Raw genomic sequence first — 15,463 nt, 5'->3', positions numbered from 1 at the left:
TATCCTTTGAAATACCTTTAGTACTAGTGGTATTAACTCTTCTCTGAAAGTTTGATAGAACTCTGCAGTGAAGCCGTCCAGGCCAGGGCTTTTTTTTGTTGGGAGTTTTTTGATTACCTTTTCAATCTCTTCTTTTGTTATGGGTCTATTTAGTTGTTCTACCTCTGTCTGTGTTAGTTTAGGTAGGTAGTGTGTTTCTAGGAATTCATCCCTTTCCTCTAGCTTTTCAAATTTGTTAGACTACAATTTTTCATAGTAATCTGATATGATTTTTTTAATTACAGTTGGGTCTGTTGTAACATTGGCCCTCTTGTTTCTTATTCAGGTTATTTGCTTCCTCTCCTGTTTTTCTTTTGTCAGCTTGGCTAATGGTTTATCGATTTTGTTAATTTTTTCAATGAACCAGCTTTTGGTGTTGTTAATTCTTTCAACTGTTTTTCTGTTTTCTATTTCATTTAATTCTGCTCTAATTTGTATTATTTCCTTTCTTCTGGTGCCTGAGGGTTTCTTTTGTTGTTCTTTCTTTTTGCTCAAGTTGTAGGGACAATTCTTTGATCTTGACCTTTCTTCTTTTTGGATGTGTGCATGTATTGATATAAATTGACCTCTGACCACTGCTTTTGCTGTGTCCCAAAGGTTCTGATAGGAAGTGTTTTCATTCTCATTGGATTCTATGAATTTCTTTATTCCATCCTTATTCTTCTATAACTCAGTCTTTTTTGAACAGGGTATTGTTTGGTTTCCAAGTGTCTGATTTCTCTTCCCTGCTTTTTCTTTTATTGATTTATACTTTTATGGTCTTATGGTCAGAGATGATGCTTTGTAATATTTCAGTGTTTTGGATTCTGCTAAGGCTTGCTTTATGACCTAATATGTGGTCTCTTCTAGAGAATGTTCCACGTGCACTAAAAAAGTAAGTATACTTGGCTGGTACTGGGTGGAGTGTTCTGTGTATGTCTATGAGGTCAAGTTGGTTGATTGTGGGATTTAGATCTTCCGTGTCTTTATTGATCTTCTTTCTGGATATCCTGTCCTTCACTGAAAGGTGTGTTGAACTCTACAATAATTGTGGAGCTATCTATCTCATTTTTCAGTGCTGTTACAGTTTGTTTCACTTATCTTGCAGCTCTGTCATACGATGCATAAATATTTAATATGGTTATATCCTCCTGGTATACTGTCCCTTTAATCATTATATAGTGTTCTCTGTTATCCTTGGTGGTGGATTTAACATTAAGGTCTATTTGGTCAGAAATTAATATTGCCACTCCTGCTCTTTTTTGATTGTTCTTTGCTTGATATATTTTTTTCCATCCTTTGAGTTTTAGTTTGTTTGTGTCTCTAAGTCTAAGGTATGTCTCTTGTAGGCAGCATATAGACAGATCGTGTTTTTTTTATCCATTCTGCCACTCTCTATCTCTTTATAGGTGCATTTAATCCATTTACATTCAGAGTAATTATGGATAGGTACAAGGTTAGTGCTGTCATTTTGATTATTTTTTGTGTGTTGTTGATAGTTTGTTTTTCCCCCTTCATTTTTCATGCAGAGTAGTTTATCTGTATATATTGTCTTTACCTCTCATTTGTTGTTGTTGATTTTATTTCTGCTGAGTCTCTATTTTTTTCTTGTGTTTTATTTTGATGAGTAGGATGGTTGGTCTCCTTTGTGGTTACCTTAATATTTATCCCTATTTTTCTAAGTTTAAACCTAACTTTTATTTCTTTCTATCGCCTTGTCTTCCTCTACATTTGAAAGATCTGCAACTACATTTCTTAGTCCCTCTTTCTTGTTTTAAAGTTGTCTCCTTTTACATAATACTATCGCTGTTTCCCTGTTTTGGGCATTTTTTTAATCTGGATTTATTTTTGTGATTTCCCTGTCTGGGTTGACCTCTGATTGCTCTGTCCAGTGTTCCAGTCTTGGGTTGATACCTGATATTATTGATTTTCTAACCAAAGAATTTCTTTTAGTATTTCTTGTAGCTTTGGTTTGGTTTTTACCAATTCTATAAACTTCTGTTTATTTGGAAATGTCCTAATTTCACCATCATACTTGAGAGACAGTCTTGCTGGATATAAGATTCTTGGCTGGCAATTTTTTTCCTTCATTTTTTTATATAAGTCATCCCATTGCCTTCCTGCCCGCGTGATTTCTGCCGAGCAGTCCGAGCTTATTGTTATGGACTCTCCTTCATAGGTGACTTTTTGTTTATCCCTAGCCGGTCTTAAAATTCTTTATCTTGGTTTTGGCAAGTTTGCTTATAATATGTCCTGGTGACTTTCTTTTTTTAAATCTACCTTATGTGGAGATCGATGATCATCTTGGATAGATATCTTCTCATCTTTCCCAATATCAGGGAAGTTTTCTGCCAACAAATCTTCAACAATTCTCTCTGTATTTTCTGTTATTCCTTCCTGTTCTAGTACTCCAATCGCTTGTAGGTTATTTCTCTTGATAGAGTCCCACATGATTCTTAAGCTTTCTTCATTTTTTAAAAATTCTTTTATCTGATTTTTCTTCAAATATATTGGTGCCAAGTGCTTTATCTTCAAGCTCCCCAGTTCTACCTTCCACTTTCTCAATTCTGCATCTCTGACCTTCTATTGAGCTGTCTAATTCTGCAATTTTATTATTAATCTTCTGAATTTCTGATTGCCATCTCTATGGATTCTTGCTGCTTATTAAATTTTTCATTATGTTCTTGGATAAGCTTTTTATTTTCTTCAACCATTTTATCTGTGTGTTCCTTGGCTTGTTCTGCATATTGCCTGATCTCCTTCCTGATGTCTTGAGGGGTTCTGTATATTAATCTTTTGTGTTCTGCATCTGGTAATTCCAGGTAGGCACTTTCATCTAGAAGATCCCTTGATTCTTTGTTTTGAGAGCTTGTTGATGTGATCATGGTCTGTTTATGTGATTTGATATTGACGGTTGTCTCTGAGCCATTTATACGTTATTGCATTAGTTTATTTTATGTTTGTTTACTGTATCGTAGCTTCTTGCTTTGTTTTGTTTTAATATGCCCAAATGGGTTGCTTGAGTTAGCTAGCTTGATTATTTTCACCTTTGAAGCTAGATGGCTAGAGCTGTAATCAGGTATATCAGTCTAGGAATCCATTCACTTTTCTTGTATGGATTCAGCTCAGGTGTCCAGGTAGCTGGTCAACAAGTGTGTGGTACAGGCTCTGTCCTACAGTCTTAAAAGGACAGGGGTGATTGGTATAGGTACCGGTACCTGATTGTAGCAGGTGGTCATGCTCTCAACAAGGCAGGGGGCTGAGAATCATCCGCCAGGTGACTCTGAGGAAAGCACATCCCTCTTCCCGAGAGTGTATAGTTTTGGTGGGTTCTGCAGATGGACCATGGGCACCCAATGCTTTTGGTTGTAAGGACTGGGGATACGAGTTATCCTTGGACCCCTGTCGTGGGTGGCTGGGTGACCTGAATGGAGCTATCAGTCCTTAGGCCCCTGACATGGGTAGATGAAGACCCTGTTTAATAGGCTGTGCAGCTAGCTGCATCTCCCTTAGGAAAATGCGGCTGAACGCTACTACCAGCCTGCCGCAGCCACTCCAAGGAATGGTGCCTGAGGGATCCTGGCGATTCGGGTCTAGCAACTCCTCTCTGCGTCTGATCCATCTCTCCCTCCCCCTGCCGCTCAGTCCATTCTCTAAGTTTGCCTTTGATGTTCAGGGCTCCTAGCTTGTCATAAATATAATTGTTTCACTTGTTTTTTCAGGTCTTTGTTATACGAGGGATTGCCGGAAGCATCTGGCTATTCCACCATCTTGGTGCTGCCTCTCCTCCAATTTCAGCAGTTTGTTTCTTAATCTGCCAACAACACTAGGATAGCGTTCCCCGCTAATCCCCCCTCCACCTGGAGCAGAAACTTCCAGGGGCCATGATTCATCCACTCCTCACCCCATTATAGTCTGGTTTCTACTTCTATTACGCTAGTGAAATAGCTCTAATAAGGGCACTACAAATATCCTTGTGATAAATTCAGAGGCTACCTTTCGGTCCTTAACACACATGACCTTTCCAAAACATTTAATGCTGATCCTTTTGAAAATCCCATTTCCCACAGCTTTTATAAGACTATTGTCTTGATTTGTTTCTTATTTCATAAACAGCTTCTTTTTTATTTTCTTCATGGCCTCACTTCCTCCAGCAACAACTTAAACACTTATTTGTTTGTATTAGATTGTATTCCATTACCATCATTATTTATCTTGAGGTACAAACTGTCCTAGAATTGGCCCGTGGAAGCCTCTTCAAGGTGACTCCTGTGTCCTTCTGACATGTCCTACCATTCTTTGAATACTTCCAAGCTCATTTTGTGCTTTCACTGCCCTGGCCTTAGAATCAGTCATTTCTCCTTTCAGTGGAGGATGGTATTTAAAAAACACAATCTGGTTACTTGGCACTCACTGCTCCTTGCGTGTCACTGCTTCTAGGTTCTTCCATCAGAAAGACACAGGAATATATGTATACGTACACATGCACACTACGTGTATTTATAACTACATCTTACTTATAAAAACAATGAGTTCACACCAATAAGCCCAATTCTAATTCAATATCATGAGACTCTTCCTATCCTTCATCCTTTTCATGTTTACAAATACTTTCTTCAACAATAAGAAACTTGGGTCTCATCAGTCTCAATATATAACCTGCTCAATATATTTAACTGCTCATCAATTTATTTATTTCCTCAATGTAAACAATTTCCCAACCACGCTTGCCATCTCCTCGATCTGCAAATTCCATGCCCTGTGAATCATGTCCTTCAGTACTAACTTATGTGCCTCCACCTCCCCCGTTCAGTGCCTGGCTACATCTTGCCTCCCCCTTCTATACCCCTAGCAACCCTCACCCTGTATCCTTGGGCCTGATGCTTCTCCCCGTAGCTCCCTATACTCCTCCTCATTGTCCTCAGGACCCCCTATGCTGATTCCTCCAACCAGGAAGAAAGAGGAAGGGAAAGAAAAGAAGGGGATGCAAGTAAGGGGGAAAATAGGGGAAAAGAGGAGGGAAAGCAAGTACGTTCTCTATTACTACTTGCTAGCAAAGGACCTCTTCAAAGTGTTGAAGAGCAAAGATGTCACCCTAAAGACTAAGGTGCCCCTCGCCCAAGCCGTGGTATTTTCAATCACAGCATATGCATGTGAAAGCTGGACAATGAATAAGGAAGACCGAAGAAGAGTTGATGCCTTTGAACTGTGGTGCTGGCGAACAATATTGAATATACCATGGACTGCCAAAAGAAGGAACAAATCTGTCTTGGAAGAAGTGCAGCCAGAATGCTCCTTAGAGGCAAGGATGGCGAGACTGCATCTTACATACTTTGGACATGTTGTCAGGAGGGATCAGTCCCTGGAGAAGGACATCGTGGTTGGCAGAGTACAGCGTCAGTGGAAAAGAGGAAGACCCTCAATGAGGTGGATTGATGCAGTGGCTTCAACAATGAACTCAAGCATAACAATGATTGTAAGGATGGCACAGGACTGGGCAGTGTTTCGTTCTGTTGTGCATAGGGTCGCTATGAGTCGGAACCGACTTGACGGCACCTAACAACAACAACAAAGCTATCTTGGGTTTTTAATTATATATTAATCATGCTTTATCTACTCTTTCTAGTCTGAAGATTGTATTCCAAAATGTAGATGGGTCTTTTCCCTTACCATAATCTGTTGGTTTTTCACCATTCAATTCAAGCAGAAAGCCCACTCTTTTCCAGTGGTTCTTGGTTTTTCCTAGGATTTTTTTTAATAAGCCTTGATTCATTCCTACTCTTTGCATTGTTGATATTATTCACAGAAGCTCATTCATTCTTTTTTTTAAACAGCTTTATTGAGATATAATTCATGTAACGTACAACTCACCTATTTAAAGTACACATTTCACTAGTTTTTAGTACAGTCACAGATATGTACAACCATCACCACAGTGAATGTTAAAACATTTTCATCACTTCAAACAGAAACCCAGTACTATCATCCCACTCTCCTCCCTTCCCCTTCCTCCCTGCCCTAAGCAATCACTAATGTACTGTCTCTATAGATGCCCTGTGCTAGCCATTTCATATGAATGGAATCACATAATAAATGGTCTTTTGTAACTGGCTTCTTTTACTTAGCATAATATTTTTATGGTTCATGCATGTTGTAGATGTATCACTACTTCTTTCCTTTTTATGGCTGAATAATCTTCATTGTATGGATATACCACGTATTGTTTACTCATTCATCAGCTGACAGACACTTGAGTGGTTTCTACCTTTTGGCTATTATGAATGCTGCTGCTATAAACATTCCTGTACAAGTTTTTGTGTGGAAATTTGTTTTCATTTTTCTTGGGTATATACCTAGGAGGGAAATTGCTGGGTAATGTGGTAAGTCTATGTTTAATTTTTTAAGGAACTACAAGACTTCTGTCTAAAACAGCTCTATCATTTTATATTCCCACCAGCAGTATATGAAGGTTGTAATTTCTCCATATCCGTGCCTACAACTGTTATCTTACTTTTTGACTCTAGCCGTTGTAGTTGGTATGAAGTAGTATCTCCCTGTCTTTTTTATTTGCATTTCCCTGATGACTAATGATGTCAAGTGTCTTTTCATGTGCTTATTGTCCATTTGTATATCTTCTTTGGGGAAATGTCTTTCAGACTCCTTATCCATTTTTTAATTGGGTAATTTGTCCTTTTATTATTGAGTTGTAAGAGATCTGTAGGTATTCTAGATACAAGTCCCTTATCAGATACATGATTTGCAAATATTTTCTTCCATTCTCTGGGTTGTCTTTTCACTTTCTTGATGTTGACCTTTGACACACACAAGTTTCTAATTTTTATGAAGTCCGTTGACCTTTGACACACACAAGTTTCTAATTTTTATGAAGTCCGTTTACCTATTTCTTTTGTTGTTTGTGCTTCTGGTGTCACAGCTAAGAATCCTTAGCCAAATCCAAAGTCGTGAAGATTTACCCCTATGTTTTCTTCTAAGAGTTCTATAGTTTTAGCTCTTACATTTAGGTCTTTGGTCCATTTTGAGTTAATTTTTATATATGGTATGAGGTAACAGTTCAACTTCATTCTTCTGCATGTTATCTAGTTGTACCAGCACCATTTATTGAAAAGACTATTCTATCCCCATTGGATGGGTCCTAGAATCCTTGTGAAAATCAGTTGACCAGAGATGTGTGGGTTTATTTCTAGATTCTCAATTCTATTCCATTAATCTATATGTCTATACTTATGCTAGTACCACACTGTCTTGATTACCATTACTTTGTAGTAAGTTTTGAATTGGGAAGTATGAGTCCCTCTACTTTGCATTTTTTCAAGATTGATTTGGCTATTTTGGGTCCCTTAAAATTCCATATAAATTTTGGGATAAGCTTGTCAATTTCTACAAAGAAACTGGCTGGGATTCTGATGGCGATTACACTAAATCTGTAGATCAGTTTGGGGAATGCTGTCTTCTTAACAATGTTAAGCATTCCAATTCACAAACATGGGATGTTTTGCTGATTATTTAGATTTAAATCCACTTTATCTTTTGTTTTTTATGTCTCATATACTTTTGTTGCTTCAGTTTTCCTTTACTGCTATTTTTTTTTTTTGCATTAAATGAATATTTTCTAGTGTAGCATTTAAATTTATTTAATGATTTTTCACTATTAAAAAAATTTGTAATGGTTGCTCTGGGGTTCATGGCATACGTCTTAATGAGATCAGGTTCTGACTTATACTAGCTTAATTTTGTGATATATAGAAATATTACTCCTATATAGCTCTATTCCCCTTTCTTCCTTTTTGTGGACTGTTGTTACATATATGACCCCTATTAATATTACAAACCTAGCAATACACTGTTATATTACTTTACCATCTGTGGTCATTTCCGTAGCCCAGTACAGCTTTGCTCCTACCTGCTTTCTTTGTGCTATTACTGGCAAATATATTATACATGTATTTCTATATGTTATAGGCTCAACAATGCATTGTATATGTATTATTTTATAGTTATTTTTTAAATCAGTTTAAGAGAAGAAAAAAATGTATTTTAACTGTCTTTATAATTACATAATTACCTTTACTGATGATGCTCTTTGCTTTTTAATGTGACTAGAATTAGTTCAGCCTGAAGAACCTTCTTTAGTATTTCTTGTAAGGTGGGTCTCCTAGCAACGCATCCTCTCAGTTTTTGCTTATCTGGAAAAGTCTTTACTTCACCTTTATTTATGAAAGATAGCTTTGCTGGATATGGAGTTTTTGTTTGATGGGTCTTTTTCTTTGAAAACTTTGAAAATGTTATCCCACCACCTTCTAGACTCCATTGTTTCTGCTGATAAGTGAGCTGTTAATTTTACTGGGGTTCCCTGGTAAGTAAGAATCTTTTTCTCTTGCTGCTTTCAAGATTTTACTCGTCTTTGACTTTCAGTATTTTTACTATGATGTGTTTGTCAATCTCTGGGTACTTATCATACTCGGATTTGGCTGAGCTTCCTCAATGTATACGCCATTGTTTTTTAAATAAATTTGGGAAGTTTTTAGCTAGTATTGCTTTGAATATCTCCATCTTTTCTCTGCTGAAAGAAAAATCTGACTAATGAGTCAATTAGTGTTAAAAGTTTATTGAATGAGAAAGCTGTTCACAAACAGAGACCTCTCCAAAGACAGGAGCTCCTCACACTACAATTCTGATCAGTTTATATATAGTACAGTTAGGGGATTTCCCAAAGGGGAAAATTAAAATGATTGGTTGACATTCACTTAATTAGCAGAAGTTAGGCTATCTAATAGCAGTACTTTAGTTTGAATTGGTTTATTAAGCTTGTATCTACATTCTATAGGCTAGTTGTGGCTTATCTAATTCTTTACAATTCTTTCTAACTTTGCTATTTTAAAATTTTTAGCATAACTTGGAAACCCTGGAGGCACAGAGGTTAAGAGCTATGACTGCTAACCAAAAGATAAGCAGTTCAAATCCACCAGACGCTCCTTGGAAACCATATGGGGCAGCTCTACTCTGTCCTATAGGGTTGCTATGAGTCGGAATTGACTCTATGGCAATGGGTTTGGTTTTCTGGTTTGAGTTTTAGCATAACTTTACCCAGCACTGCCTTTATTATGAATTTTTAGTTTCTAGGAAAGGTGAAATTTTTATCAGTTTCTGGGAAGGGTTAAGGCTTTATCACAAGTTTCTGAGAAGTGTTAAGCCTGGAGTCAAACAGATACCTTTACTAGAAGTTCTCAGTTTCTCTCTAACACCTTCCATTACTCCCATTACATGTATGTTGGTATGCTAATGATGTCCCACATTTTTCTGAAGCACTCTTCGTTTTTCTTCCCTCTTTTAACTCTGTTCTTTGGCTTGCATATTCTCTATCAATTTACCTTCATGTTCACTTATTGTTTCTTTTGTCAGTTCAAATCTACTGTCGAGCCCCTCTAGTAAATTTTTTATTTCAGTTATTGTACTTTTCAACTCCATAATTTCCATTTGGTTATTTTTCATAATTTCTCTCTTTATTGATATTCTCTATTTGATAAAACACTGTCGTCATACCTTTCTTTATTTCTTTATTCATGGTTTCCTTTAGTTCTGTGAACATGTTTATTATAATGGCTACTTTAAAGTCCTTTTTCTGATAAATTCAACACCTGATCTCTCTCATAGGCAGTTTCTGTTGCCTACTTTTTTCCAAGTGTATGGGCATGTTTTCCTGTTTCTCTGCCTACTCTGTGATTTTTTTTTGTTTGAAATTTGACATTTTAGATAATATATTGTAGCAACTCTGGATAATGGTGCCCCTCTTGTTTGTTTAGTGACTAGCTGGATTATCTTAGTGAAATCTTCTCCTCCTTTTTCCCACCCCCAACAGTGTTCAGCCTCTGATCTTCTTCCTCAGGGGGGCTCAGCTGTGGGTATGCCCACAGTCACTCTGGAATGACAGGGATTTGGGTAGGACACTCTTCCTTTCCCTGAAAGTATCCAGCTGTTAAACTCCACTAATTGCCAGCTGATTGCGCTACTGTTTTCAACAAAGCCCTGGTGCATAAATTGTTCCACAAACTAATCCAATCAATTTCTGGCTCCTTTGAAGGAACAGTTTATAAGGTCATCCTTTGGTTTTTGTTCTGAGGTGAGGAGGGCTCTTCCTAGCTGTCTTACTGTCTTCTTCTCTCCTGCAAACTGAAGAGCCTACAGTTTAGCCTGCACTTTGAATATTCTCTCAATTGCCTTTCACTACAATCTCCACTGTTCTTGACAGTGGCCTTGGGCTTGAAACCTGCATTCCCCTTTGCAAATTAAGTGAGTTTCTTTGAGAAGGAATTGGGTGTATCTGCGCTTTTTTTTTTCTTTTTGAAAAAAATTTTTTTTATTGTGCTTTAAGTGAAAGTTTACATTTCAAGTTAGTTTCTCATATAAAAATTTAGGCGCAGATTGTTATGTGACCCTATTTGCTCTCCCTATAATGTGACAGCACACTCCTTTCCACCCCGATTTCCCATGTCCATTCAACCAGCTCCTGTTCCTTCAACCAGCTCCTGTCCCTTTTTGCCTTCTTATCCTGCCTCCGGACAGGAGCTGCCCATTTAGTCTCCTGTATCTACTTGAGCTAAGAAGCACTCTCTTCACTAGTATCATTTCATGTCTTATAGTCTAGTTTAATCTTTGTCTGAAGAGTTGGCTTCGGGAACGGTTTACGTTCTGGGCTAACAGAGAGTCCAGGGGCTGTGTCTTCTGAGGTCCCTCAAGTTTCAGTCAGACCATTAAGGCTGGTCTTTTTACTAGAATTTGAGTTCTGCACCCCACTTTTCTCCTGCTCTGTCAGGGATTCTCTGTTGTGTTCCCTGTCAGGGCGGTCATTGCTGGTAACTGGGGTGCTATTTTATGGCCTGCTTCTCCTCAGGCAAAATCTCTGAGCCAGAGCTCTGGAGTTGAGGTGGGGACAATGGCAGGCTTATCCATGTGTGACAACCCCACTCTAGGAGCTGGGCACTGGGGGAGAAGGAACAACTTGGATCCTCTTAGCCTGTTTCTCCTGGGATAGAATCACTGCCTCAAGAGCTGTGGCAAGAGTATCAGGGCTCCGGTATTATCAATGTGCCAAGCCCAAGGTAGAATCTCTTCCAATAGTGGGGGATGGGGGCAGGATGAGAAACACTGACGTCCTGCTCCTTGAGAAGAAAGCCCTCTGTCTGCGTCCTTGACTTCAGGAGTCTGAAGTAGAGTCTCCCGTTAACTAAGCTGGAAAGGAGGAGGGACGGAGCTGTCTTGGTTCACATACTATGGACTCTTGCCTTTCTTACCCGTTTTTATAGATATTCTTGAATACATGTTTTTTCATTTGCTATTTACCCACTGGGCCATTTTCTGAGGCTTTAAATGGTTGGGTTTTTGTTTTCTTTCTTACAGTTTTCACCAGTGTCACTGCGCAGTGAGTCAACAGACCTACTCTCACTGTTATGCTGGAAGTCAGCCTCCCATTCATCTTTTATATGAAGGTGAATGGAAGCACTGTGCTACCCATTGCCATAGAGTTGATTCCGACTCATAGCAACCCTATACCCAGTGCCCGCAACCCTATAGGACAAGGTAAAACTGCCCCATACAGTTTCCAAGGAGTGCCCTGTGGATTCAAATTGCTGATCTGTTGGTCTAGTGGTCCACACATGCTGTCTCATTTAATCTTCACAACTGCGAGGGAGATATTACAGATCTTACTTTTTACAGAGCACGAAGCTGAGGCCCAGAATCATTTCATAACTTCTTCCAAGTTAAGTCAGCAAATAGATGGCAAATATCTGATTTAAACCCAAGTTTAACTGCCTCTAAAGCCCATGTTCTTGATTAAGACCTTCCTTTCATCTTTTATACAGATGCTCCTGAAAATCAGTGTTTATGAGATACTTACTGCCCTGTGCAATCAGGATGATTTCTTTAGTAATACATGATACTCATCCTCATCTAGATCTTTTATAATAATATTACCAAAAGTACTATTCTATACACTTCCTCATCCCTTGGGCTACATTTTCACAGAGTGCATGATCAGGGGTTGTTATCTTTTCTGTAGTTTTAAGATCGTCTTTCCTGAAGAGGAGGAGAGATCTGATCTGCCCCATATCAGTTTCTTTGATTATTATAAACACTAAGAAGACACGGTCACTTTGCTCCCAATCAATGTCCTTATAAGAGATAAAATAGGCAACAGGTTGCTCAAGGATTTGGGAAATGTTTTGCTTTTTTATAGAACAAAACTTATCAAAAGGTGTCTAGATAATGAAAGTTGTACATTTGCTTTTGTGTGAATTTGTGATCTGAATTAAGGCAGTTCCACCATACCATCTGCCTGGCATGTCAGGCTACAGCGTACTCCCCAATGATATGATTGCTATTTTTCTCTCTCCAAATATTCTCTACCATGCTTATATTTTCTGGTTCATAGATTTCCATATAACCACACCCTCCAAGAAGACTTCCTTGATCTCCTCCAAAAGTTAAGCACTGATCTCACCTATACATAGTTTTACAATTTCCTTTTACATGCTCAGATGTGACACAAAAGTTAAGCACTCAACTACTAACCAAAAGGTTGGAGGTTCCAACCCACCCCAGAGGCACCTTGTTAGAAAGACCTGATGATCAGATACTCAAAGGTCACAGCCTTGAAAACCCAACGGAGTACAATTCTCTTTTTCAACTGTACTTTAGGTGAAGCTTTACAGAGCAAATTAGTTTCTCAGTAAAAAATCAATACACATTGTTTTGTGACACTGGTTGCCAACCCCACAACATGTCAACACTCTCCCCTTCTCAACCTTGGGTTCCTCATTACCAGCTTTCCTGTCCCCTCCTACCTTCTCACCCTTGCCCCTCATTTTGTTTTATGGGCCTGTCTAATCTTTGGGTGAAGGGTGAACCTCAGGAGTGATTTCAGTAGTGAGTTAAAAGGGTATCCGGGGGCCATACTCTTTGGGTTTCCTCAGTCTTATGGAGTACAATTCTGCACCATATGGAGTCACCATGAGTCGGAAGCAACTCAATGGCAACTGGTTTGTTTAGGTTTTGGTGGGGAGTTTGTTTTTGTTTTGCTCAAAGCAATATGTTTATTTATATGAGTGCCTCTTCCACTAAAACAAGAGCTCATAGATGGGAAAACGGTGTCTTAATAGAGCCAGCGTCATTAGGGTATGCAATTAGCATATCATACATACTGAAAGCTTACTATATCTTCTTGAAAATGATGCTAGTCTCCAAACCTTTTAATGGTTTCGTTTCTTTAAAATAGTATCCTCTTCAACACTACATTCTGATTATAAATTTCATGCCATCACCATTAGCTTAGACACAAAAAATATAAGATTGCTGGAGAAAGTTTAACACACCAAAAAATCCATGCAGTCACAAGTGACCGATCATTTACAAGAAGATTTTGCTTTAAAAGTTATATAAAGTACTCAGTTTTATATAATAACAAATTTTTAAATTCTTATCATCCAGATGTAAACCAAAACAACCCCCCCCCACACAAAAAAAAGAAACTAGATAAATCTAAGTAATATAAGAAAATTTTCTCTGGTTAGTTGCCCCCTTTCAAAAAAATTTTTTTTTGGCCAGTTTTTACTGCCTTAGAAAATTAGATTTCCTGGTAACAAATTCTCCTGCTTATTTCTGACATTGTGTTAAGGCTAAGTGTGAGAGAAAAGAATAGCTACTGAAGGCACAACCACCAAAATTACAAGAATCATCAAGGGGAAGTGTGAACACATAGTCTGGAATATAGCTCCATGTTATATTTAAACAAGGTTTAAAGAAGGAATCAAGGTGAGGTTTTTTGCTCCAGTAGCTCTTTCTCATACAACAGAAGTCTACACATTTGTGCCAGTGCTGTTACACTCGGCAACCTCAATTAAAAGCTGGCAATAGGAAGGGCCCTCAGTAGTATGTTCATAAGGGATGTTCGTTTGTGGAGGTCTTTAATCCCAACTTTCAACACCTGATAGAAATAAACAAAACACCTTAACTAAGGAAACATAAAGATGGTGAAGAGATTTTCTTAGAGAAACAAACAAAAAAAATTAAAATTACTTTGTTGAGAAAAATAACAGCCTTGAAAGACAGTATCATGTGACAGCTGCTCCAGCGATGAAGGCAATGAACAGCTATTTTCATCTTAACTTTACCATGGTGTGTGCAATGGCTGCTTAAAGGAGGCAATAAAGGTACTTACCAAATATTTCCCCTCCACTAGCATATTCCGTCACTAGATAAATCATCCGTTCTGTCTCCATAACCTGGTGCAAAGGCAGAAAAGTGACAGACAGTGACATAAATGGAGGGCTGATACTGTATGAAGACACCAATTTACTCCTCCTTTGTCACTTCCAATACAAACTGCTTCAAGTCGTTGCTTTCAAGTCCATCCTGACTCAAAGTGACCCTATAGGACAGAGAACTGCCCCATGGGGTTTCCAGGACTGTGAATCTTTACGAAAGCAGACTGCCACATCTTGCTCTCGAGCAGCCGGTGGGTTCAAAATGCCGGTATTTTGGTTAGCGGCCAAGAGCTTAATCACTGCATCTCCAGGGCTCCTTAAAGGGTCCTTAAAGGAGATTTTAAACATTTTTGAGGGGAATAGATATAAATGTTATTAAGAAGAAAGGGGCAATAGGTATTCCGCCAAATTTTTAAAAGTAGGAAGTAGTCGCTGTTTGAATGAGAAAGCGTCCTTTTGTTGTTCCATGAAGTCTCTTAAGCTCCATAATACTGAGACGCAAAGAAGTAGCCAAGAACCAAAACTTTAAACGTTCACATTCAGCATCAATTACCTGCAGCTAAAAAAAAAAACCCAAAGAAAACAAAAAATCCTTAAGGAAAATAATAGAAATCACTTAAGAAACGAACAGAAATCACATAAGGCATTTTTTTTTAATGCAAATGACAATTTTCCCACCCACTGCTCATTTATTCAAAACTGAGAATAATTTCAAATATCCAAAATATAAATTCCTCATTTTTATTTTGGTTTGGTCCCTATTTTATTCTTTTTTAAATTATAGTATGGTCCCTATGTTACTTTTTGGGGGTAGTATGTTGTCAGTCCCTCTATTTTCGCTTTTTCCTTAAACATTTTTTTAAAATACATGCTCATTATAAACATTTTTACATATTTTTTTATCGTGCTTTAAGTGAAAGTTTACAGTTCAAGTTAGTTTCTCATAAAAAAAATTACCACACATTGTTATGTGACCCTAGTTGCTCTCCCTATAACGTGACGGCAAACTCCTTTCCCCCTGTATTTCCCATGTCCATCCAACCAGCTCCTGTCCCTCTGCCTTCTCATCTTGCCTCTGGACAGGAGCTGCCCATTTAGTCTCCTGCATTTTTTTTTTTTTTTAATCTACGTGAGATAAGAAGCACACTCTTCACAAGTCATTATAA

The 15,463-nt window shown here is 38.1% G+C and overlaps 1 protein-coding gene across 7 annotated transcripts in view; it reads right to left on the bottom strand.

The window, feature by feature from the left end:
- SIK3 (SIK family kinase 3) overlaps positions 1-15,463 on the bottom strand; it is a 260,893-nt gene that overhangs the window by 107,210 nt on the left and 138,220 nt on the right. For 6 of the 7 annotated variants that reach the window (XM_010597896.3, XM_064269029.1, XM_010597897.3 and 3 more), the window contains exon 3: positions 14,252-14,315. The exons of the other annotated variant lie outside the window; for it this stretch is intronic. In XM_010597896.3, the coding sequence (XP_010596198.2) occupies positions 14,252-14,315 (64 nt within the window). The remainder of the gene's footprint in view (positions 1-14,251; positions 14,316-15,463) is intronic. 7 annotated transcript variants of the gene reach the window in all.

The sequence above is a fragment of the Loxodonta africana genome, chromosome 15 (assembly GCF_030014295.1).
Source record: "Loxodonta africana isolate mLoxAfr1 chromosome 15, mLoxAfr1.hap2, whole genome shotgun sequence".
Lineage (NCBI taxonomy): Eukaryota > Metazoa > Chordata > Mammalia > Proboscidea > Elephantidae > Loxodonta > Loxodonta africana.
This window is presented reverse-complemented; position numbering and strand designations above follow the sequence as displayed.